General features: G+C 44.4%; 1 protein-coding gene across 1 annotated transcript in view; it reads left to right on the forward strand.

Annotated features, from left to right (window-relative positions):
- The window catches only part of IL20RB (interleukin 20 receptor subunit beta), a 33,695-nt gene extending 17,311 nt beyond the window's left edge, over positions 1-16,384 (forward strand). Inside the window, exons 4-7 of the mRNA XM_028518835.2 lie at positions 1,638-1,762; positions 3,795-3,945; positions 6,796-6,935; positions 14,721-16,384. Of these exons, the coding sequence (XP_028374636.1) occupies positions 1,638-1,762; positions 3,795-3,945; positions 6,796-6,935; positions 14,721-14,828 (524 nt within the window). The 3' untranslated portion in view covers positions 14,829-16,384. The remainder of the gene's footprint in view (positions 1-1,637; positions 1,763-3,794; positions 3,946-6,795; positions 6,936-14,720) is intronic.
- Positions 16,385-23,302: the final 6,918 nt, after the last annotated feature.

Genomic DNA, 23,302 nt, shown 5'->3' on the forward strand with positions numbered 1-23,302 from the left:
AGGAGTCTCTGTACCTGCCCCAGAAGGTGGAAGATGCAGTCCTGTGTGACCGCTGTGCAGGTGGAGTTAGCTACACAGCTGGGATGGAATCATGATGCTTAAGGGCATTAAGTCTGTTACTTTGCCTCTGAAAAAGGCCAATGTGACTTCTCCCTAAACATGAGAAGTCTTGTTTTAAAGCTTCTCTGGAAAAAAATAATAAAGCTCCTCTGAAAAAGATCTATTCTTACAGGGAAGCCTTTTTTGAGAGCAGAGTTTCTTAACCTTGATTGCACATCAAGTCACAGGGGAGCTTTAGAACCACTTATGTCAGGGGCATATCCCCAGAGCCTGATTTAAGTAATTTATGTGCATTCTGTTCAGTGGGAGTTTAAAATTCTCCCCAGATTACTCTCATGAACATCTAGATCTGAGACCCATGAGTACAGAGGCTAAACATCCCACAGAGCAGAGTCTAGAAGCTTGGGGAAGCCATGGGCTCAAATTCTGGCCGCTGTGTGACTTTGGGAGAGTTACTTAACCTTTCTGAGGCACAATTACTTTGTCTGTACAACAAGTGCTTTATTTACTTTCTTAAACTTGCTGGATGGACTAAATGAATATGTAGAGTGCATAGGACAGAGGTTCCTGCTCCAACACTGTCAAAATACTCTCTGAACGGAAATGACTTCAGATCATTTTTTCTAACTGTATTTTCAATAAAGACAGAGATCAGAATATACAATTCTAATCATGTTTGACCTAAAACTGAAGGAGTCAAACATCTGTCTTCCTTCTGGAGGTGTTTCAGAGGTAGTACTGCTGGCTCTATGTGCTCATTTGAAGCCTCTGAACTGAGTATGTTTTTACACAGTTGGTCCCTGACTTCCCAAGTCCTCCTGTTCCCTATCCAGGCAGCTTTTCAAATGCCAGGAAATGTTTTGCTCTCTGAAAACTCCCTGCAGGAAATGACTTTCCTTTGAGAGAGTGTCCACTGACCTCAGTGTAGGGGGATTCAGCCCAGAACGCACTCCACTATACTTCTCAAACCACTGCCAACAATCAGGGGCCCCTTCTGGTCCTGCAGTGTCTGGATCTGAGAGGAAAGTATGGATCCATCATCTCTAGCCAGGGAGTAGAGACTGCCTGCCTGTGCCCTTCTGTTCTTGGTCTGCCAAGGGGAAAGTGTCCATGGAGACTGCTGGACAATCTGTTTAGGATCTAGAAGTGTGAAAGATAGTGTGTGTGCTTGTGCTGTAATTTATAGAGTTGGTTATTGGAGTTTGTCAAACCCTCTGGTTTTCTGACATCCCCCATTAAGGATCCTTGGGCTGAGAGTAGAATGGTACATTGCAGGCTGCTGATTTGCTGATGTTTGAAAGTCATCAGCAGCCAATTCATGTCACCAATCCATGTGAATTGTAGTAATCTTTGTCTTTTGAAAAAACTTTCTCATTACTTAAAGAGCATTCACTGAGCACCTGCCAGGTACAGGAGAGTATTGGTGGACACGCTGCTACATGCTGTGGAGCTACATCTAGCCACCTCCCTTCCCAGGAGCCTGGCATGTTTCCCCCAGTAACTTGGTCAGAGTTCCCCAGAACAAAAATCAGTCCTGTCTGGGGCTGGCTTTGATTCACCTCTTGTCTTGCCAACAGCTTTTCTAACCCCACCTGGAATGGAGGTCACCAAGGATGGCTTCTACCTGGTTATTAAGCTAGAAGACCTGGGGCCCCAGTTTGAATTCCTCGTGGCCTACTGGAAGAGGGAGCCTGGTTCTAAAGTAAGACTTCTGGCCTTGGCCTTTGAGTCAGACTTTGGGGAAGGAGTCAGGCCCGTGAGAGGTGGTTGAAAGAAGCCAGACCCTGTAGTGGTCACTGTGTGGGGTGGCCTGAGGATGACCAGGCCTAAGTGAAGTGTGAGAAAGAAGAGATGGGAGTAGGCTGACAATCTCAGTAGCCTCTTCTTCAAAGAAGTGCCTTGGTTCCAACCCAGGCCTTGGCTGGGTGCCTTCTCAGGCCAGATTGACTGAAGTATGAGGACTGCCTTCTTGCTGTAAACTCAAACATACTGGGATCCATAATATCTTTTTGATGCATTTCTTTCCCCTTATCAGCTTGCCTTCTCAGCATTCTCCCTGACATGTTTAGGTGCAGCAGACCAGGGTGTTCCAGATCAACTGGATGATTTCAAAAGCGTGTGAGGCTGGTACAAGCCTCTTTAGGGTGTGCATCTGGGCAGGGCGCAGGAGTCAGGGCAGAAAGCCAAGAACTGGCTTCTGGATTACCCTAATAAAGAGCCAGTGGATCACAAAGAATGCCTAAATGGGGCGCTGCCCCTCCCAGTGGGACAGCTGCTACGTGCTGGGGTGGGTGGGAGGTCAGCTCTCCCAGAGGGAATGGTCAAACAGGAGCAGCCGCAGCAGCAGAAGAGGTGGAGCTTGAGCAGGAACTAGGGAACAGTCAGAGCTGTGGAAGCTCTGTGCGAGCTGATATGGTGACAAGGCCCACTCCAGTCAGCACAGACAAAAGTAGACTTTATCATAGAGATTAGTATGGTGCAATAAGGAGCTCTCACAGAATCTATGAGAGAGCTGGCTCAGAGCCAGGCTGCAGCATGGCCTCCTTACCCAAGAACCCTGGCCTGTGGAGTCCTTGCTTCCCTCTGGTGGGTCCTCTCTATTGCACTCTTCCTGTGGCCTTCTCCTCAGCTTACTCCCAGGCCCTGACTCCTCATCACTCCTTCTACTCATTCCTGTGGCTGTGCCTGACCAGCCCCTCAAGTCCTCTCAGGTGTGACTCCCCCTCACTGTGTCCTCTTCCCTTTGTCCCTGTTTCTAGCTCCAGATATTGCCAAGACCAAATCCCAAGAGAGAAAATCTGATTGGTCCTGCTTATCTTATCAGGCTAAGCTTAGGGGTAGAGGTTGCTAGCTGGTCTCTGATGGACCCTTCTGAGACCGGGGGTACTCCTGACCTCACAGTATTATCTTGAGGTGCAGGGCACATATCCCAGCACCCATTCAACAGGGGCAGTAGGTTGAGTAGCTTCCTCTGGAAGGTGGTATGGGTAGGTGGAATGGGCATTAACATATGGTTTCCAGTATTTACTCCTGTTGGGTCCGGGCCCAGTGGTAGGACACAGCATTGCCAGCCAGGCAGATGGAGTGGCGTGGGGGACAGATCAGGACCTGGGCAGGAAGGAGCATGTGGCTTCCTCAGATTCTCTGGGATGGAGCCCTCTCTCTACCCTTGGTAACTGGGAGAGGAGCATGCACCCTGAGTCTCCTGGGCTTTGTCCAAACAAGCCTCCACAGATTCAGACATGGAGCACAGGCCTCAGGGGATGGGTAGAGTGAAAGGATGTATGGATGGATAAACAGACAGGTGGGTGGATGGATGTATGAGGAGGCACTGCCCACTAGTTCCATTGCTCCTGTGCACTCATCCCCACCCTGGGTCAGTCATATTTCCAACCTTCAGTTCTCTGCCCATGTTGTCTTATCAGAGAGGTCTTCCCCAGCCATTCTGTTTAGTGCATCCTCATTACTCAGCCTTCTTGTTCTGCTTAATTTTTCTTACTACCACCTGATAAATATCACATATTGTCTGTATTCTCCCACATGACTTCCATGACAGCAGTGCTTAGCACATAGTAGGTGCATAATAAACAAACATGAATGAATGAATGAATGAATGAGAAGGAATATTTTGTATGCAGCCTAAAGGGAATATCTGCAGCTTTCTTTCCCTGGCTCATCTCTCCCTTTCCTGTCTTGCTTCCCTCAGTGTGTAACTGTTTTCTGCTCTCCTAAAGGAACATGTCAAAACAGTGAGGAGCAGGGGTGTTCCAGTGCACCTGGAAACCATGGAGCCCGGGGCTGTGTACTGTGTGAAGGCCCAGACATTTGTGAAGGCCATCGGGAGGCACAGTGCCTTCAGCCAGGCAGAATGCATCAAGGTGCAAGGTAAGGATGACCTGTCTTTTCTCTGGAGTCCTGCACAGGTGACAGTACCTCCTGAAGCATGCTCAGCTGCCTGCTGGGTTTCTTTGGTTCCCAGTCTCCCCTGGTCTCACTGACCTGCTTCCTGAGTCTGGATGGATTCCTGTAGTGAAACTGTGCTCCCCACCAGGACTATAGGGAAGCGTCCACTCTGGGGCTGGGTGGGGTCACTTGAACAGCTGTCTGGAACACTTTCCCCTGAAAGGTCCCTAGGCCTCAGGCCAGATATTGCACGTTTGGCTTACCAGGTGAATTGTGGGGAGTTGCAGGGAAGGCAGCCAGGAGCTTGAGAGTCAAACCATGCGAGGAGGCAGCCCATTGTATGTCACAGCTGCTTTCAGCTAGGAGGGACCTATGAGAAATCTATAGACTCCTCTTGTTCGACTTAATTTTTTTCCCTTGAAAATTTTTAAGGTCTAAAACCCCACAATGTTTAAAAACCCTTGGTAAATATACAAAACAAAACCCCACATCTCCTGATTCTGACACTCAAACACCACTACGGACATTTTTGTATATAACTTTCTAGCCTTTAACAAAATAATTATTATTTTGAATATTTAGTACATTAATGAATTTCAAAATATATAAGCTACACATGGAAGCTCTCTGTTCTATCTTTCTTCTTTAGCACAAATGGCAGCGTACTCTATGCACTAGTCTGGATCCTGTCTTTTCCACTTTATGTATCTCATAGATTTGTCCATATCTATACAGACCTTCCTCATCTTTCTTTATGGCTACATAGTATTCTCCTTGTGTATATATCACTAATTTAAGTAGCTTCCTATTGATGGGCATTTAGTCCCCCCGCCACATCAATATTTTGCTACCACAGGCAGTGCTTTAATTAGTTACCGTGCACATAGATCATTTTGCTGGTACACTTGAAGGATAAATTCTTGGAGGTAGAGTTGCTTGGTCAGAAGCAAACACATTTGAAGTCTGACTGCTGCCTCCAACTGCTCTCCAAAGGGGTGTCATCCTGCCATCACTGCCCAGGTATAGACACACGTGGCAGGTGGATTGCACGTATGCTTTGTGTCTGCTTTTCCACAGATAGCCATCACATTTCCCATGCAGACTTTCTGATTGCCATTTTGTACTACTGTTTCAACTGTGTAAGTCAAGCTTTTCAAAAATTCAAACAACACAGAAGTATATAAAGTAAGAGGTACATGTTTTCCACTGAGGAGGTTTATTTCGGCAAGTTTGGCATTTAACCTGCTAGTTACTATGTGATACCAATACTCAGAGGCACAATTGGGTTTGTACTTTGCCTACTGTTCTGTTTGTTCATTATCTTCACTTAGTGGTGTACTGTGAACATCTTCCATGTCAGCACACACGGACCTACCTCATTTGGAAAGGAGATGCACAATGAGCCAATGCATGTATGTGCCAAAATAGATGTAATTAATGGGCATATTTTGTGCTTTCCAGTCTTTGTTACTGCAAACCATGCTGTAGTGAACAAGCTTGTATATATCCTAATGCCCATTTTAATAGCTGAATTCTTAACTTACTATGCTGATGTCCCATAATAAACTAAGTCATCTTCTATTTAGGGGTATTTAAGTCATCTCCATGCCTCAGGTCATTTCCATTTGCTTTTGAAGATGATGGTCATTGATTGATTGACCGATTCATTGAATGAATATGGAGCATTGACTATGGGTCACATGCTGGTCGAGTCCCTGGAATACAGTCGGGAAGTCCCTGCTCTCAGGGAGCTTACCGTTTAGTTGGAGAGACAGGCTACAGACAAATAAGCAAATGAGATAGCTTCCCTTGGTGGTACGTGCTATGATGAAAATACACAGCATGGCAGGAGGTGGGGGAGGTGCAGGTGTGTGACTTTGGGCAGAGATGAGACTGGTTATGAGGCTGATGAGAGCAGATGCTGCTGTGAGCTGCTTTACTCATATCATTGTTTCCTTTCTTGGAATTATTTAGTTTTTTGGAATCTACTCACAAAAGTGGATGAAAGTGTGTGAACATTTATTTGTATATCTCTTGATGTGTACTGCCAAAATATTTTCCAAAAGCATTGAAATAAAGTGCAGTGCCCCTAGGCCCATGTGTGAGACCACCAGCTTCTCCGCAGCCTCACTGGCTGTGCCTCCTTTCACACTGCGGTGAGCAATTCAGCCTGGAGGGCCCAACGGAGTTGCTTGAGGCTATAAGATCAAAAAATAACCCGTCCCCCTTCTGCATCCCAGATGCTCCCACTTGGTATTTTCTGATCCATTTACTTAGTAGAATGACCGTAGGCTTGGGTGCCGTACATGTGTGACCCGGAGTAAATTACTTAACTATAGTAGGGGCTTAATATATGATAGTTATTATGTGACTATTTTCTGAACTTAGTATTTTCTTCCATAAGATGAATCAGAGCCAGAAGCAAATTGTGAAACACTTTGTTTCAGTTACTGCCCAGTTCCATTCCTTGCTGTTCTTTTTTGGCACCTCCCCCTCATCCTCCTGGGAGCCTGGCACTCAGCCCTCCTTCTGGCAGTGGCCCCAGGTTCAAAATGGCTGGGGGCTTAACAGTTGATACTCCTCCCGTTTCCCAAAAACAAGAGATTTTAATCTTCTCTGGGGCTTTCTGGAAACCAAGCCTTAATTTGGATTCTAGAAAAATGGTTTTAATGGTGGTAATTTTAATCACTAGGGCATACATCAAATCTCAGGATGTTGGTATCTGCTGTCTTACCCATGTGTAGAACCAGCTCCAGGAAAGTGAGGGAGGCCCCGGATTGGGGATTTCATTTTCACTGTGTCTCCTAAGCCTGTTCTTATCTTTATGTGCAGAAGAGACCTTCCCTCTAGTGCTGGCCTTGACTGCATTTGCTGGCGTCGTACTGATCCTTGTTGTGCTGCTCTCCATCTGGAAGATGGGCCAGCTGCTCCGGTACTCCTGCTGCCCAGCAGTGGTGCTGCCCAATACCTTGGTAAGAGTGTCCTGTTTTCCTTTCAGTGTGATGCTGACCAGATGTAGTCTGGGCTCTGGTTGGTCATGGGCACACAATTTCCTGGTCGACAAGCACTTGGGCAAGGAGGGCAAAAGGGCATGTATAGGACTTCACTTCTAATTAGAGGGGCTGGGAGAGACCTCCCTTCTCCAGAGAGTGGGGACCTTCCTCAGTAAGGCCACTGCTGCTCGCCCCCAGGATCTGGCACGGCCAAGAGAGTGGGTGTGTTGCACAGCCTTGGTGCTTGGCAGTTCAGAGTCACACCCAGTCTCACCCTTCCAGACCGGCCTGCCGAGTGTTCTTGGCCCTTTCCCATGATTATAACAGCAGCTGCATCCAGTAACTTGTTCTGACACAACTTATTCAGTTCTCTTGCCAAGGACCTCATTGGCTCTCAGGGTGAAGTGCATGGGTATGAATGTGGGAGCATAGACTGTGCTTTGCCTTCGGCTGGGGGCTGGAAAGAATCTGGACCTGCCTAGTAACCACCAAAAGCCAGGGTCCCCATCTGTTTTCTCAGTCCCTTGCAAGCCCAGGATTCTTATCATACTTCCAAGGACACTGGTCTACAGGTCTAAAGCTCTCCGATGGGGGCAGGTCCTGTGTGCCCATGCCAGTGTCAGGGAGAAGCACGAGCAGGCCTCGAGTGGCAGCCCCCACGTTCCATCCTGGCTGCCTCCTGTGCCCCTACCCCCCAGACCTCAACACACAAAGCAGCACAAAAAACAACAACAACAAAAAACCCCAAAACAAAACAACAAACAAAAATGAACTCAGATTTCTCACAGCTGTCTCCTGCAAGGAGGGAGTTAGCAGTCGGCTTCCCAGAAGCAAGGAGAACTGGAACTGCCTGCAAGCATTCCTGCAGTCCTACATCAGCCTGGAATCACTTTGGAATGTGTCACTCTTGTGACAACTGCATGGCCCTGATAGTGAGGGCCATACTCTCCCTACAGGGAGGAATGATTCTCCCTAATCCAGTCTTCAGGACACCCCGTTACCTTGCTACCCTAAGCATGCTCTTTTCTCTCCCGTACTTCCAGGTAATCATACCCTTAGGTGAGACTAGTGCAGAGTTAAGCACCAGGCACTATTCTAGGGCTTTGCATACACAGCATCGACTCCTTTCATTTCCCACTTTTCATAATGCTTACCAACGTGCTGTTCATCAGTCCCCCCACCCACCAGCACACTCTGAATGGTTTACTAAATGGTTCACGGCTAAACATGTAGGCCATGTGGTGTGTGAAACACAGGAGACAGGGCAGGCCTCATTCCCTTCAGCAATGACTCGAGGGGCTCAAAGATCCCTGAAGCAGAAAAGGATGTGTATCCTGCAGTGGTTGGGGTAGTGTTTTATAAATATCAATTAGGTCAAATGTTGGATAATACTGTTCATATTTTTCTATAGTTCTATTAGTTATTGAGAGAGAGAGACAACAAAATGTCTAATATGAGTGTGGGTGTGTCTGTTTCTCCTTTTATGTCAGTTTTTCCTTCACATATTTTGAAGCTCCATTTTAGGAGTATACATATTTATAGTTGATACATCTTCCTGAGTAATTGGGCCTTTTATCATCATGAAATGTCCCTCTTTATCTCTGGCAATTATCCTTACTTTGATATTAATATAACTTTTTTTGGTTTGTTTACTGTTTGTATGGTTTATCTTCTTTCCATATTCTTACTTTAAACTTATCTGTGTCCTCATATTAAAAGTGTGTCTCTTATAGCAGCATATAGTTAGCCTTTTAAAAAAATGAATTCATTCCAACAATCTCCGTCATCTAATTGGAATGTTTAGTCCATTAGCACTTAACTCTGGTCCTGTCATTTTCTAACTTTTGTGTTTCACTCAATATTTGTTTTCTGATTCTTCAAGCCAGTAAAACTATCATTATTCATGGCACCAAGAGAGATCTGCCCCTCAGACAAGGAACTGTAAACAATGGGAAACTCACCTAGTGACATTTCCTTTTTCCAAGTGTCAACTTTTGGTTGCTTGCTTTTAAGGAGAGAGAAAGGTAGAGATAGAGATAGAGATAGAGATAGAGATAGAGATAGAGATAGAGAAAGAGAAAGAGAAAGAGAGAGAGAAACGTTGATTGATTGTCTTTTCCTATGCATCCCAACCGGGATAGAACCCGCAACCTAGGTATGTGCCCTAATTGGGAATTAAACCTGTGACCTTTTGGTCTATGGGACAATGCCCCAACTAACTGAGCTATACTGGCCAGGGCTGTTTCTCCCTTGATTTTTTAAGTGGAAAATTTTTCTGAGTATATGCACTTCTCATGGTGCTGTGTGAGTAGATCTGCAGTGTCCATTAAATCCCAACAGATTCTGGAGCGGTCTATCACCACTGTCTTCTCTCCCTCTTAGACTTGACTTTAGGATAGTGTAGCTGCATTTCACATTTGTATTAGTTATAGATAATCTTCCAAACTATTAAAAATCAACTTTCAACCATCTTTGCAAAATCAACATGTCTTTCCAATTAAACCATAGAAAATTACCAAGTGGAAATTCTTGACAACTCTTTTAAAAGCCCTATTGAGTCTGTAAGTGTTTAATTTATCTGTTTGGATTAACTATATCATGTCTACATCTATAATTTTATAGTTGGTGATGGTTGTACTCTAAAATATACCATTAAGAATGTCTTTGCATTTAGCAAGAGCATAAAATGGAGTAAAAATAGCCTATTAAACAAATGGTGTTGGGAGAACTGGACTGGTACATGCACAAAAATGAAACTAGACCACCAGCTTGCACCTTACACTAGAATAAACTCAAAATGAATAAAAGACTTAACACATAAGCTGTGACACCACAAAAGTCCTAGAGGAAAACATAGGCAGTAAAACTTCAGAAAATTTCACCAATATATCCCCTAGGGCAAGGTAAATAAAGGAAAGACTAGCCCTGGCTGGTGTGGCTCAGTGGATTCAGCGCCAGACTGCAAATGAAAGGGTCACCAGTTTGATTCCCAGTCAGGGTACATGCCTGGGTTGTGAAACAGGTCCCCAGAAGGTGGTTATCAAGAGGCAACCACACATTGATATTTCTCTCCCTTCCTTCTCGTCTAAAAATAAATAAATTTTTAAAAAGACTAAATAAATGGGAATACATCAAATTAAAAAGCTTCTTCACCGCTAAAGAAAACATCATCAAAATGAAAAGGGGATGGACAGTATGGGAAAATATATTTGCCAATCATACCTCAGACAGGGTTTGATCTTCAAAATACAGGGTCTAGCAGAAGTAATGCCTGGTTGAGTGTAGTTGGTAGGGTAATATAATGGGTATAATAATTTATAGTTTTAATTTGAACATTTCACCTAAAATGCCATATGGTGTGATTGAGTGTGATATTGTTATGTTATAGAATTAAATGCTTGTGATTTTCTAATAAAAGATTTTATAGTAAAAAAGGGGCATTGTTTGTTCTGGACCCTGTATATAAAAAACTCATAAGACTCAACACCAGGAAGACAAACAATCCAATTAAAAAATGGGCAAAGGACCTAAAGAGACACATCTCCAAGCAGGACATACAGAGGGCCCATAGACATATGAAAAAATGCTCAATATCACTAGTCATCAGAGAGACGCAAATTAAAACCACAATGAGATGCCACCTCACACTGGCCAGAATGGCCATCATTAACAAATCAACAAAAACAAGTGCTGGCAAGAATAAGGAGAAAAAGGGAACCCTAGTGCACTGTTGGTGGGAATGCAGACTGGTGCAGCTACTGTGGAAAACAGTATGGAACTTCCTCAAAGAACTAAAAATGGAACTGCATTTTGACCCAGCAATTCCACTGCTGGGATTATACCCTAAGAATCCTGAAACACCAGTGCAAAAAAACCTATGCACCCCAATATTCATAGCAGTGTTATTTACAATAGCCAAGTGCTGGAAACAGCCTAAGTGCCCATCAGTAAATAAATGGATCAAAAAACTGGTACATTTACACAATGTAATACTATGCAGCAAAAAGAAAGAAGGAACTCCTAGCCTTCATGATAGCATAAATGGAACTGGAGGGTATTATGCTAAGTGAAGTAAACCAGGCAATGAAGGACAAATACCATATGATTTCACCTAAAAGAGGAAGCTAATGAATAAAACAAACAAATGAACAAAATAGAATGAGGGGAATGGAAATAAGCAACAGACTGACATCAACCAGAGGGGAGGGAGGAAGAGCATATGGGGGGGAAAAAGGGGAAGGGGCTAATCAACAAACAGGTGTAATGACCCATGGACGTAGACAACAAGGTGAAGATTGACTGGGAGTGTAGGATGGGGGTTGGGGAATGCGAGGGCAATTGGGGAAAATTGGGACAACTGTAATGGAACAATAAAAAAAGAATGTCTTTGCATTCAAGCTGATATCACCAAGTAACATTCTAAAGCAGAAATATATATGCAAGGAAAATTATATTAACAATTCTCAGTATATATACCCTGTTTTAAAATATAATTTTTTTCCTTGTCTTTCATCCATAATTGCTTCATGGATATGGAGGCCTTGGTGCTAAAGGGTCTTCCTTTCCTTTGCATGACTCACTTTACTCTGTCTCCTCCTGTTTTAAAGCCTTACTTGAAAATTTAACTCTAACCTGTGGGACAATAGTTTTGCACCTCCTGAAATTCTGAGGTTATATGATTTTACTTTAATGTTCTAGAACTATACTCTCCAATACAGTGGCCATTTGCTAAATGTGACTGTTAAGCACTTGTGACATGGCTCGTCCTCACTAGGATGTGCTATACACATAAAATACACAGTGGATTTTGGAGAGTCATTTCAAAAGAAGAATATGTAATATTTTATTAATTTTTTGTGTTAATTACATGTTGAAATAATACTTATTTTAAATAAAATATATTATTAAATTTAATTTTACCTGTTTCTTTTAACTTTTTAAAATGTGCTACAAGAGAATTTTAATTGTGTTATATTTTTATTGGATAATGCTGTTCCAGAATTTAAAAAATAATCAAGTCTAACCACTGCAGAGTTAGGTAGCCAGTGTCCTGAGAGTCTGCTGGACCAGCAGCAGTGAATTGGTGGTGGGTTCCACAAAGACACCACACTCAGTGAGCCCTACTTGTACATTGTCCTTTCCTGTGATTTGCCCAAGGACACTAAGAGAGAGATCCCCTGAAGCTGCCTCTTTACAAACTATGATTAAGGGTAACTGACTTTATGAAGCTGATGTCTCCTGGGGACTGAGGTGTAGGAAACCATTGTGTCTATTTATCTGTGCTCACATGCTACTCTGGGGTGATGAAGGGGAGGGCCAGGGGAGATAACTGCAGAAGAATCTAGTGAATTTGGTGCAGATGAATAGGCAAGAAATGGTTGCGGGGAGGGTCCCTCTGAAAAGCTGGCACCTGCATTTCTACAGCCAATTATGACTATGTAATGTGATCACTGGGAGAAAGTGGCAGGAACAGGAAGTATGAGTTGGAAACGGACTTGTGTTTCAGGGGCCCCATTTCTGGGCTGTGTGCCCTGCTATGTGTGATATGTAGAGTATCTCAGACCAGGTTGTTATTTTCAGAGCTCTCTGCTAGAAAAATGTTTGATTTAAAAAATATATATATTTTATTGGTTATGCTATTACAGTTGTCCCATTTCCCCCCTTCCTTCCCCTCCATCCTGCACACCCCCTCCCACCCACATTCCTCCCCTTTAGTTCATGTCCATGTGTCATACTTATAAGTTCTTTAGCTTCTACATTTCTCATACTATTCTTACCCTCCCCCTGTCTATTTTCTACCTACAATCTGTGCTACTTATTCTCTGCACCTTTTCCTCCCTCTCCTCCTCCTACCACCTTGTTGCTAACCCTCCATGTGATCTCCATTTCTGTGGTTCTGTTCCTGTTCTAGTTGATTGCTCAGTTTGTTTTTGTTTTTGTTTTAGGTGTGGTTGTTAATAATTGTGAGTTTGCTGTCATTTTACTATACATGTTTTTTATCTTCTTTTTCTTAGATAAGTCCCTTTAACATTTCCTAGAATAAGGGCTTGGTGATGATGAACTCCTTTAACTTGGCCTTATCAAAGAAGCACTTTATCTGCCCTTCCATTCTAAATGAAAGCTTTGTTGGATAGAGCAATCTTGGATGTAGGTCCTTGCCTTTCATGACTTCAAATACTTCTTTCCAGCCCCTTCTTGCCTGTAAGGTCTCTTTTGAGAAATCAGCTGACAGTCTGATGGGAACTCCTTTGTAGGTAACTGTCTCCTTATCTCTTGCTGCTTCTAGAATTCGCTCCTTCATTTTAATCTTGGCTAATGTAATTATGATGTATCTTGGTGTGTTCCTCCTTGAGTCCAACTTCTTTGGGACTTTCTGAGCTTCCTGGACCTCCTGGAAGTCTATTTCCTTTGCCAGATTGGGAAGTTCTCCTTTATTATTTGTTCAAATAACTTTTCCTCTTGTTGCTTGCTCTTCCTCTTCCCCTTCTGGTACACCTATAATTCGGATGTTGGAACATTTAAAGATGTCCTAGAGGTTCCTAAGCCTCTCCTCATTTTTTTGAATTCTCATTTCTCCATTCTTTCTTGTTTGGTTGTTTCTCCCTTCTGGTCCACTCCATTGATTTGAGTCCCAGTTTTCTTTCCATCACTCTTGGTTTCCTGTGCATTTTCCTTCATTTTACTTAGTGTAGCCTTCATTTATTCATCTAATTTGTGACCAAGTTCAACCAATTCTGTGAGCATCCTGATCACCAGCGCTTTGAACTGTGCGTCTGATAAGTGGCTATCTCTTGGTTGTTTAGCTGTATTTGCTCTGGAGCTTTGATCTGTTCTTTTGTTTGGGCCATTGTTTTTTTTGTCTCGATGTTTCTGTTATATAGTCAGTGGCAGAGCCTTAGGTGTTTACCAGGGTTGGGCAACCCAGTTGCTGGGTTGTGACACTGTATGTGGGGGTGGGGTTTGAGGGAACAATGGCATTTGCTCCATTCTCTAGCGGATTTCAGTCCCTTCCCCCAAGCAAACTGGGCCTTTCTGGTGCTGATTCCCATTGGGTGGGCTTCTGTATGTCTTGGGACCCTTTGGGTCTCTCCAATGAACTCTCCTGTGAGGCTGGGAGTCTCTCCTGGCACCTCATCCCTCACAGGTGTTTTCAATCAGTGTTTTCAGGCTTTATTTCCCTGCTCTGGAGCCCTGGGTTGTGTGGTCTGTCTTGCTCCCCAGTTTCGCCTGGTTTATCTGTGTGCAAATGTGGAACCACCAGGTCAGCCAGCTGCTTTGCACACAATGCCCCACTTCACTATTGCTGTCTCTCTGGGTCTGCCTGTTGCCATCCCATGCCCAGGGTCTGCCAGCCACTGCTTGTGTTCCCAGGGTCTCCTTGCCCTCGCTGCCATCTTGCACACCTGGGGTTTGTCAGCTGTTCCATGGTGCACCTGGTGCCACCGCTTTTTTGGCCATGACCCCTCTCCACCTGGCTGCCCAACTCCGCCCCTCCTACCGGTCTGGATGAATGTGTCTATTTTAACTCCTTGGTTGTCAGACTTCCATACAGTTCAATTTCCTGTCAGTTCTGGTTGTTATTTTGTTTCTAAATTGTTGTTGTCTTTATTTGGTTGTACAAGGAGGTACAATATGTCTACCTATGCTTCCATCTTGGCTGGAAGTATAAAAAACATAATTGGGATTTCTGCAATAGTCTCTGCAATAGCTACTACTTTGGTATTACTATTCATCTAATAAATATTCATGCAAATTATTTTTCAGAAAATCACCTCTTCACCCCAGAAGTTAATCAGCTGCAGAAGGGAGGAGGTGGAAGCCTGCGCCACAACTGTGCTGCCCCCTGAGGAACTCTTCAGGACCTGGATTTAGTAGGCTCAGGGAGGCATCCAGATGAAGCTGAGCAACCCAGTCTGTGCGACACAGGCACTGTGAGGGGAGAAAGGCTGTGCTTCTGTTTTCCTTCAAGGACAAAAGCAGCTAGAGGAGACTTCTACGTCCATTTCTAGAAGCAACTGTCAGAGGCAGAGTGGTTTGGCAGACAAAGCCCTGAGTGGGGGCGGGATACATGCCTGTAGAATTGGATCTATCTGCCATCCACTAGCTGAATAATCCGAGGGAAAGTGACTTTTTCTCTCTGGCCCTCAGTTTTCTCATCTATAAAATGGGTGGATTAACTGTTACACCATATGTGTATGTATCTCCAGCACTGGCAGAGCTGTAGGGAAATTGGTGGCACTGTGTATTGTGATTGGTTCAGCTTTTCTGAAGAGCAGTATATAAAAGTAAAACAGGAATGATCAGAGACTCTATACACCAGCTGGCTTGGAGGTCCCTCTTTCCTAGAGGAAGCCTTGAAAAGGAAAGGAAGGATATGTGCAATGGTGTTGATTTCACTTTAAGCCAAATGCCTGTACAGAGGTGAAGGACTCAGCCTGCCCTACAGTGACTGAGAGGGAGGCCACAACCCCACTGAAACTGGGATATGCAAGAAAGCTGCAGGGGCACAAAATACTATTAAGGGTAAATAGTGTGTGACATTGAAGACAGCAACTAAAATGTATGATGAGAGTGCGAGGAAGAGGGATGTCATAAATGTGATATTTGCTGTGTTCCTTTTTCCTGTAGAGTTGTTAAAGTATAGAATTAAAAATAAAAATGGGGTCATCCTGGATAATCTTTTGGGTTTATTTCTCCCCAAATAAGTTGTGTTTAGGGTTCTAGTTACATCAAAAACCTTGAGTCCAGAGAGGCCCCTGAAGACAACCTTTAGTCAGAAGGTGTGGGCAACCCTAGGTCAGGGGTGGGCATGGAAAGAATAAGGGGGCAGTCTCTGACCACATGAGGCAGCTGGCCAAAGCCTCACCTGGTCAGTGTGCTCCTGGGTCTTCCTGGAGGCCTCACTTCACAGGAAATCCCTTTGGGGACCTCTTTTCCTTAAAATAGGTGACTCATGGTGTCCCTAGCCCCATTGCCTACCTCTAGAAGCCTCCTCCTGTTGCTGTCCTCCACTAGGAAAGGAAAAGAGGGTTAGAGGAGGAGTGGAGAGGGGAAGTTTTTTGAGGGAGGAAGGGATAGATGGGCAGCTTCCACCCCTCCCAGCTCTGGAGCCTCTGAGCTGGTTTGTCTCCATGCCAACTTCCTGGTCCCCTTCCAGCCAGCTCTGTGGTAGAGACGAGCTAACCGCCTCAGGCAGGTGTTTCCTCCAAGACAGAGGCCTGCAACCCTCTCTCCACCTGGTGGGGTTTCAAGCAGTCAAAGGATGGGCTCTCTCTAGGAAGATGAGATCACTGAAGATCTTTTCCTTTTGTACCATTTTGTATGCTTCTGTGTTTGACTCTTTCATGAAGAGTATTTGTTAATTTTATATTTGGCTTAAACTGTAGACGTACTTTCAGTTTGCAAAAATAAAGACTGTGCCTATTACACTGATTATCCATTTCCTTCTGCCCTTGTCCCAGTCCCTCCACCTGGCCACTGTCCCTCTGTCACCTGTCCAAGCCTAGAACCCAGAAATAATCCATGACTTCCCTCTGCTTGAGTCTCTCTTGCAGTTAGTGCCCATTCCTTCATGCCAACATATAGAGGTATACAGAAAGTTCTCTTGGTTATTCTGTTGTTTTCACATGTCCCCAACATGCATTCACTGAGGCCCAAACATACACCAGACATTACATGAGTCCCCATAGGAGGAGGGTGTCTCCTCTGTAGCTGGTGACGTCCTCCTCTCTCCTGGAGCACTATGTTCTGACACTCCAGGCCTTCTTTTCTTCCCTCTGGGACACTTTAACAGGGGCAGCACAATTAATAACTACAGCAGGACAACAATGAAGACTGACCATGTCCTGCACTCCTTGCTGTTGCTCAACCCAGTAGAGGATGCCTGACCCAAGGATCAAGCCAAGCTTTCTTAGTCTTGCTTTCAGGGAACAACTGCCAGGGTCCAATGAACAAAACCCCCAAAAGGAGAATCCAAAGCTGGCTTGGCTGACTTCAACTGACACAATAAATTTGAAAAGTTGTGACCACAAGGATGCATAAAAAGCAAATGCTAATCCAAAGAATTAAAAAAGATGAATAGAATGCATTTCTACTTAGTCTTATTATTTAATAGTGTTGGGCTTATTGACACTGTATCAGTGAAGAATAATAGTAAATGTAAATACACCAATCAGAAGGTATTCTCCACTGCCACCATTTCCTGGCCCAGGCCACGACCCCGGGGCCACCTGAATGCCAGCACCAGCCTTGCCATGGGCTACTCCACTTGTAATCTTTCTGCCAGGGATTTCGTGCTAACTTCTAAGATCCTTCTACAGAGGATAGTAGACTATACGCCTAGCCTCTGTGCTACTCCACTGCATCTCTTAAAACATTTTCCCCTTATTTTTTGTGTGCCTTGTTTTTCCTCAGGCTAACTTTCTGTGGGTGCAGATCTGTTTCCTTTCAATAGGTCTAACTGACTCACTTCCTTCAGGGAAGGTCTGTCAGCTTCTGGAGCCCACCTGGAAGGGATGATCTCATTACGTCCACGGGTGTCTGGCGCCACCTTGTGTTGGATGCTGGAAAATTCCTTCTGTTCTCACTCCCTGAGGAACCCCTGGAGCCTCCTGGAGAAACAAAGGGAAAGCTCAGACAAATTTCCTAGAATGAGAACTCAATTACATCATAAAACTTAACGAGAGTGCCCCCTCACAAACCTGCACTGTCTTTAGTGGATTTAGAATTTAGTGGCCACAATCTCCTCACTCGTGCTCATCTGAAAGTTGAGCCTTCACTCTGCTCACATGGCTCTTTCTCCAGGCAGGGGATCTTGACCCCTACCTCACCCTCCTGTCTGTTTTTCTTTCCTCTGCGCTGCCCTTAACTACCTCTTATAAAAAGCCCCCTTCCACCCCTGCCACTCTGTGCCCTATATCTAACCTATCCCTGGGCCACACTGACTTTCTGGGGGTGTTTCTCAGGAAGACCTATGAAACCACTGTGGCACCCAACCTGTGAAGTTTAGAAATGCCATACAAGAGCTGACCTAAAATTATAGTTTTCTCTCACTGGCTTATGGGTTCAGGTCCCCAAGCACCTAACAACAAAGCATGGAAAACACCATTCTTGCCAGAGGTGGAAGCATGCACATGTGGGACCAGGAGGCTCAAAAAGGAAGACACAGCCCTTCCTGCCTCCCTCAGCGAGAGGTTGCAAGCCCAGCAGAGGCCGTAAAACCCAATCAAGGATCTTGGAGGAAAAACCAAGCTTGGTATGCCAAACTCAGGTACATGCAAAAAGCCCCCGAGGGCAAAAGCACAAACTCTCCTACTGTGGAGGAGGTATATGTCCCTTGTCCCTCCAGTGGACCCCCTCAGGGAAATTTTTAAAAACCACTTTTTAAAACCTGGTTGTTGGAAAATGAGTGCCTGTACAAACCACAGGAACTCGCACATTTTCCTCCTGTACTTAAACCACTTATCTACTCTGGGGCCCACACACCTCCAAATTTCTGGGAGGAGTCAGTAAGTCTTCTACTAAACCACTTTAGTATAAGATGAACCCTACAAACATCAACTTGGGTTTCTAGTCGTAGGAGATCATGCCCCAGAACTAAGGCCCTCTGATGTCATCCCACCTATGTTAACAATACGGAACGGCTTTCTCAAGTGAGGCCTGTTTCTTTGAAATTAACTTACCACTTTCTCACCTTCATTTTTGAGTCTTGAAATTGGAAATAATTCAAGATGGAATAGTCCCCTCTCCTCAGATTAAGCCCGGATTATGGACGGCCAATGGAGTGGAAGAATACTGGATTTTAAATGAAGAGTTTTAATTTAGCAGATGGCAGCAATAGATGCTCAAGTTTAAGTTTGTGTAACTGTAAGCAGCTCAGTTTTAATTTATGAGATAATTCCTTTTTCAGCTAAAAGGATTTGTCTGTCCTTTCTTCTTCTTCCTCTTCTTTTTTGAAAAATTTATTTATTTATTTTCAGAGACAAGGGAAGGGAGGAGAGAGGGAGAGAAACATTGACTGGTTGCCTTTCACACACCCCCAACTGGGGACCTGGCCTGCGACCCAGACATGTGCCCTGACCAGGAATCAGACTGGTGAACTTTCAGTTTGCAGGCTGGTGCTCAATCCACTGAGCCACACCAGCCAGGGCTTCCCCCTCCCCCCACCCCCAGCTTTTCTCCTTCAATATTCTTTTTCTTTTTTGTTTTTCTAGACATTGTATAAATTTTTATATCTTTTTTATTTTTATTTATTTTTTATGTGAATCTATTGGTGGTGACAATGGTTAAGAACATTAAACAGGTTTAGGTATACAATGATTGTACAATACATCTCTGTACACTGTATGTTGTTCAACACCCCAAGTCAAGTCTCCTCCAGCTCATTTATCCCCACTTTAAACCTCTACCTCCACTCCTTCCTTCCCTTCCCTTCCTTCCCACCCCTTCCCTCCCCTCCCTCCCCTCCCCTCCCCCTCCCCTCCCTACCCTCCCCGCCCCTCCCCTCGCCTTCCTTGTTCCCCTCCTTCCTTCCTTCTTCCTTACTTCCTTCCTTCCTCTTCCTATCCATTCCTTCCTTCCTTCTTTCCTTCTTTCCTCCTATCTTCCTCCTTCCCTTTGCTAACAAGTTTTTAACTCTGAAGGAGAAATTTAATTTCCTGGGTGGCAAAGACAAGCCTAAGGCATTTGGGTCACTGGCCTACCGGACAGGAGCAGCTTCAGGTGGAGGGGCCAGGTGAATGTAGTAATGTTCTCTTGATCCTGCTTGGTTTCTTTGGGTGGAAATGGACTTGGGTGCTGTGTCTGGGAATGAGTGCTGCAGAGACTCTGCAGGTAGGTCAGAATGCTTGGATAGAGCTCCCACCCACCCAGTGGAGGTGGAGGGGGTTGTAAATAATGGTGCTCTGCATCTCCAACACCAGAGAGTTCCTGCAGTCCCTGCAGAGCTTCTGTGGTTCCCCAACCTCCTCTATACAATGTCTCCTGTTTGTTGTACAGAAAGTGGTCTTGTGTAGATGTGACCTCTGTATAGGCTTTATGTACTGGGGAGTTTTGGAAAGCTGGCTGGATCTTACTACACTTGGGACACTGGCTTGCTGGGTTGGAGCATCTTCTAGGAGGGAGGCCAGGTGTGGTGATGCTCAGTTGCTCTGCTTGTTCTCTTTGGAGGCAAAAAGCTCTGAGCAATGCAGCTCTGAATGGGCTGTAGTGATCTTGCAGGTAGGCCAAAGCACCTGAATAGAGCTCTGTCCACCTATTGAAGTGGAGGAGGATGTAAGCAGTGGTGCTCACCTCTCATTGGCTCCTGGGCCTGAATTCCCATGGCTCTGGCAGAGGCTTCTCAGTCTCCCAGTCTTCTCTACTTGTTCTCTTCCTCTTGTTTGTTCAGAAGCTGTTCATTCAGCCCTCAGTTGTCTCACATGAAAAACTGCTCTCTCTGTGTGTATTTTAGTTTGCTCATGGGAGGGAGTAAGTACAGAGTCCTCCTATATTGCTGCCCTCTTAGACTTCTAAGTGTTGCCACTTTGGAAATGAGCTGGTCCACTCTCCTGAAAGACTGAGTGAGGTGACTTGGGGCTGGTCCATGTGTCTTGCTTGTCTAGATCAATGGTGTCTGAGGCATGACTGAAAGACACCTGATAAAGACGGTAGAATGAACACACATCAAATCCTCTTTGTAAACTCCTCCAAACACAGAGGCATGATAGACAAAACACACACGTGTGTGCGCACGCGCGCGCGCACACACACACACACACACACACACACACAATCTTCATGGACCAATAATGAAGAATAAATCTTCAGAGCAAGCTGATGATGTGTATCCCAGGTGTAAAGGAACTGGGTATACATAGGCTGGGCTGCAAAGCTCATATGGGATTGCGGATGAATATACTGCATGCTTGGCAGGAGAGTGGCCCTGTGCCCACTACATGAAGCTGGGGCTGGGGCTGGTTGTCTCATCTATCCAGTGAATGGAGGCTGACAACCCTCCAGAAATGTGCTGCTTGCCCATGGTGCAGAAAGAAAAAGGGACATCTTTATAAAAAATGGAACTGGGCTGGTCCTGCACAGAACTGCAGCATCAGGAATTTTGTTTTCTGAGAGCAACATGTCAAACTCCATAATGTAAGACCTAGTCTGGAATGTGCAAACTGGGAAGAATGTGCTAAGGCAGTTGCAAAAGTTCCTACATGAAAGGATTTGTTCATGGAAAACACTCCCATGTAGAATGAGCTTCTGACACAAACATGATGAAGGACATGACAAAATTCATCATTAGGCATATATTACAGACTCAAGAAACAAAGGAATTCATAACAAAAAAGATAGAAATAGTGGATAATTTGAAAATCTACTGACTAATGAAATATCTCTTACCTTCCCTTAAAACTAACTTAGTAGAGATATTTTTTTCTTGCCTATTGATGCCTTTTTTGGGTTATTTCTGGGTAACAAAAGGCTCTATAGTCACTTAATTTTTTAATTTTATATATATATTTTAAATTATTTTATTGCTGTTCAATTACAGTTGTCTGCATTTTCTCCCCCCCACTCCTCCCCATTCTAGCCAAACCCACCTCCCCCCCTAGCTTCCACCCTCCCCTTGGTTTTGTCCATGTGTCCTTTATAGTAGTTCCTGAAAACCCTTCTCTCCACCGTCCCCTCCACTGTCCCCTCTGGCTATTGTTAGATTGTTCTTAATTTCAATGACTCTGTTTATATTTTGTTTGCTTTTTTCTTTTGTTGATTATGTTCCAGTTAAAGGTGAGATCATATGGTATTTGTCTCTCACCTCCTGGCTTATTTCACTTAGCATAATGCTCTCCAGGTCCATCCATGCTGTAGCAAAGGGTAGGAGCGCCTTCTTTCTCTCTGCTGCATAGAATTTCATTGTGTAAATGTACCACAGTTTTTTGATCCATCCATTTGCTGATGGGCACTTAGGTTTCTTTCAGCACTTGGCTATTGTAAATTGTGCTTCTATGAACATTGGGGTGCATAGGTTCTTTTGCATTGGTGTTTCAGGGCTCTTAGGGTATAGTCCCAGCAGTGGGACTATAGCAGTGGAATTGCTGGGTTACAATGCAGTTCTATTTTTAGTTCTTCGAGGAAGCTCCATACTGTTTTTCATGGTGGCTGCACCAGTCTGTATTCCCATCAACAGTGCACTAGGGTTCCCTTTTTCTCCTTATTCTTGTCAGCACTTGTTTTTGTTGATTTGTTAATGATGGCCATTCTGACCAGTGTGAGGTAGTATTTCACTGTGGTTTTAATTTGCATCTCTCTGATGACTAGTGGTATTGAGCATTTTTTTTTCATATGTCTATGAGTCCTCTGTATGTCCTGTTTGGAGAACTGTCTGTTTAGGTCCTTTGCCCATTTTTTAATTGGATTGCTTGTTTTCCTGGAGTGGAGTCATGTGAGTTTTTTTTTTTTAATCTTTATGGAAGCTTTATTCAGATGGCTGGCAATCTGAAAAGACAGCTGGTTCACACCCTAATGATCCGTATTATACTTCCTTTCCAATCCAGGGTTTCTGTAACAGGGAAAAAACAGGTGTGTTGAGGGGTTTTGAAATTCAGGGAAAATTAGGTGAAAGAAAACTGCAGCATTCTTGTCCTGGGCAGTTACCTGTTCCCAGGGGCAGGTGGCTGTCTGTTTCTCCCTGGAATGCAATGGCCAGGATGCCTCCACTTGTTCCCCAGGTGGTGATCTTTAGCAGTACCCCAGGAGGTCAGCTGTCTCTCCCAGGAGCCAGGATGGGCCTTATCAGTAGTTTCTGAAACAAAAGCTTTGACATATGCTTTATCTACTAGACTTATTAACTATTTACATTAAACTGAAATTTTCTAACTCTTGAGTCCCCTGTCATTCCCCACCATTAGTATTAAACTATCTTATTTCTATGAGATCAGCTTCATATGGAAGAATTCATCTTTTTTGTTGGGCATGTAAGTTAGCATTGGACTGCTGCATGGGGGGTTTCCGGAATACACCTAGTTGCAGACCCCATAAGGGGGCACATTGCATGCAACAACAAGCTATGATACTGAAGAAAATGACAAGGATAAAAACAATAAGTTCCTCTCGAAGACCAGTGATACTAGGCAGCCAGGAGGTTAGTTTAGACAAGTCAATACCAAAGAATCCCTCTTTCTGTTTTATATTGGACACTACATCATTACTTGCTTTACTCTATGCTCTGTGAGCTGTGAACTATCAGCGAGGTTAAAGCAGCAAAGTTCTTTAAATTCTTCACATCAATGGCTATGCCTTAAGAGGAGGTAGTCCATAGCTGCACGATTCTCTAGCACTGCTTCTCTGACTTGTCCTTGTTCTTG

The sequence above is a fragment of the Phyllostomus discolor genome, chromosome 7 (genome assembly GCF_004126475.2).
Source record: "Phyllostomus discolor isolate MPI-MPIP mPhyDis1 chromosome 7, mPhyDis1.pri.v3, whole genome shotgun sequence".
Lineage (NCBI taxonomy): Eukaryota > Metazoa > Chordata > Mammalia > Chiroptera > Phyllostomidae > Phyllostomus > Phyllostomus discolor.